The sequence below is a fragment of the Drosophila willistoni genome, assembly GCF_018902025.1.
Source record: "Drosophila willistoni isolate 14030-0811.24 chromosome 2L unlocalized genomic scaffold, UCI_dwil_1.1 Seg168, whole genome shotgun sequence".
In the NCBI taxonomy this organism is placed as follows: domain Eukaryota; kingdom Metazoa; phylum Arthropoda; class Insecta; order Diptera; family Drosophilidae; genus Drosophila; species Drosophila willistoni.
The window spans coordinates 16,974,437-16,976,380 of record NW_025814047.1 but is presented as its reverse complement, the minus strand read 5'-3'; the positions used below and the strand labels follow the sequence as shown (position 1 = coordinate 16,976,380).

At 34.7% G+C, this 1,944-nt stretch overlaps 1 protein-coding gene across 1 annotated transcript; it reads right to left on the bottom strand.

The window, feature by feature from the left end:
• Positions 1–290: 290 nt before the first annotated feature.
• LOC124459913 lies at positions 291–1,944 on the bottom strand. The gene is made up of 2 exons (XM_047009703.1): positions 680–1,944; positions 291–623 (listed from the first exon to the last, which is right to left on the bottom strand). Exons 1-2 carry the CDS (start codon positions 1,071–1,073, stop codon positions 586–588), a joined length of 432 nt encoding a protein of 143 aa, XP_046865659.1. The 5' UTR covers positions 1,074–1,944; the 3' UTR covers positions 291–585.

The following is a 1,944-nucleotide window of genomic DNA, read 5'->3' as shown; positions in this document are numbered from 1 at the left end:
CAAGTCAAAATTTGAGAAATACGTAGCCAGGCTCCAAAATCTACGTATTTGTACGTAGCACAATTTTGCTGAAATACGTAGATCTACGTACTATTTTTTAAAGCTTAAAAACAATAAAAAAAATTAATAAACCATTAAATTTTTAAATTAACTGTATTGTACTTCGTTGTTATTATTTTCATTTGTCATTTTAGAAAGCAAATTACATTGTTTAAATTATACATATTAATTTATGTACATGTTTTACAAAAATGTATACATGTTTTGATTAAAATATTTTAGGTGTTTTTCAGAAGGCTCTAAGTTTTCCTTTAATCCACTTTTGGTGTGATGCAATCCTTTTAAAGAGTCCGTGTCTAATTTACTTCTGTTATTTGTCTTAATTAAATTAATTTCTGAAAATAAACGCTCAACATTAGCACTGCTATGTGGCAAAACAAGCAAATTTTGGGTTAACTCCGTCAAGAAGGGAAACATGTGGGTTGAATTTCCGTTTTTTACGTTTGAAACATAACGCCAAAAGACGTCTGGCGGTACCGCTTCCTCCTCTTTGAAGGGAAAATTCATGTTCCGGCGAAGTCGCCATTAGCGGTCTAGCTCCGTCATATCTTGTGAACACAATCCTGTAAATAAAAAGAACTAATTAAAAATTCTGTTCATAAGACAATACAAAACATACCTGGTAGCCTTGCTTTCAAACTATTGTTTAGTATTGTCGCTGGATTTAAGAAGTGTAAACTTTTCATTTTCTGCAGCTCCTCATCCTCAAAGGAAAACCGATTTTGTAGTTGCCTTAAACTTTCAATATAAAATTGAAGGCAGGAGTTTTGAGTCTCGATGATTTTATCTCGTTCCATATTATGTTTTTTTTTTGTCAACAAAGCCGCAAAGTTTCCTCCGAAATACATATCTTTTAAGGGCAAGTGGTTCTCATCGTTAACGAAATCAATCTTTAGTAATTCTTCATCAGGTAATAATAAAAACTCCGATTTTAGAAAGCACTCAACTATTGTCTTGTAAACTGTAAGAAGATTTTCGTACAACAAATACAATTTTGGACTTTCTGACTGCATTTCCTTGTTTAAATTGTTGAAATATGGCAGCACAAATACAGTTCTTTCGTCGAATCTAAGCACATTTGGAGAATCGGCTCTGCAAATTTTAACTGCTCATTCAATGCAGCTCCTTGAAAGTAAAGTTTTAACGCAGGAAGTTGTTCTAACAGCCTTTCAACTACTTGAAGCAGAGATAGCCACCTTGTTTGTCCGATATGTAAAAGTTTGTGTGGTTTCACATTAACGAAAGACTGAAACTCCTTATACTCTCCGATACGTTTTGGGCTTTTTGATATAAAGTTATAGACATCTCTTGCAAATCCTTCCACTTTTTTTGGCAATTTTTTGCAAGCATAAGACGCGCAGAGGTAAAATGAGTGACATATACATTTCATTAAAAACAAATTCGGAATATCCTTCTTCAGCAGTTGCGAAAGAGAGTGGTTTTGGCCAAACATTGCATTGCATCCATCTGCAGCAAATCCTATCATGTTCTGCTCATATGGTATGTCCCTTTCTTGAAAAAATTTTTTGCATTCATTATGCAATGCCGTGGCAGAGCTGTCAGTGATTGCAATAAGCCCCAAAAAAGTATCTTGTACTTTAAATGCCACTGCAGTTCTTGCAATATGGGCGAGATGTTTCGTTGTAGATCTGTCTGTACTTTCATCGACAATAAGCGAAAACTTATTCGATTTTAACCGTTCTATTAAGTCGTCCTCTGCCACTTGTCCAGTTACCGATGTTATTATAGCTTGAGCCTTTGTCCGTCCAAATTTTAGTGAATGTACGACTTTGGGATCGCTAGCAACAGATTGTATGATACTGCTGAGATCTTCCGCCAAAGGAAAGGAAAGATTATTTTTCGCCAAAAAGAAAGCCATCTGTA

Coding starts and splice junctions, on each gene's coding strand:
- LOC124459913 (XM_047009703.1), bottom strand. CDS start 1,073: ATGCAGTCAGAAAGTCCAAAATTGTATTTGTTGTACGAAAATCTTCTT. Junction 624..679: donor TTTGAAAGCAAGGCTACCAG/GTATGTTTTGTA, acceptor TTTTATTTACAG/GATTGTGTTCACAAGATATG.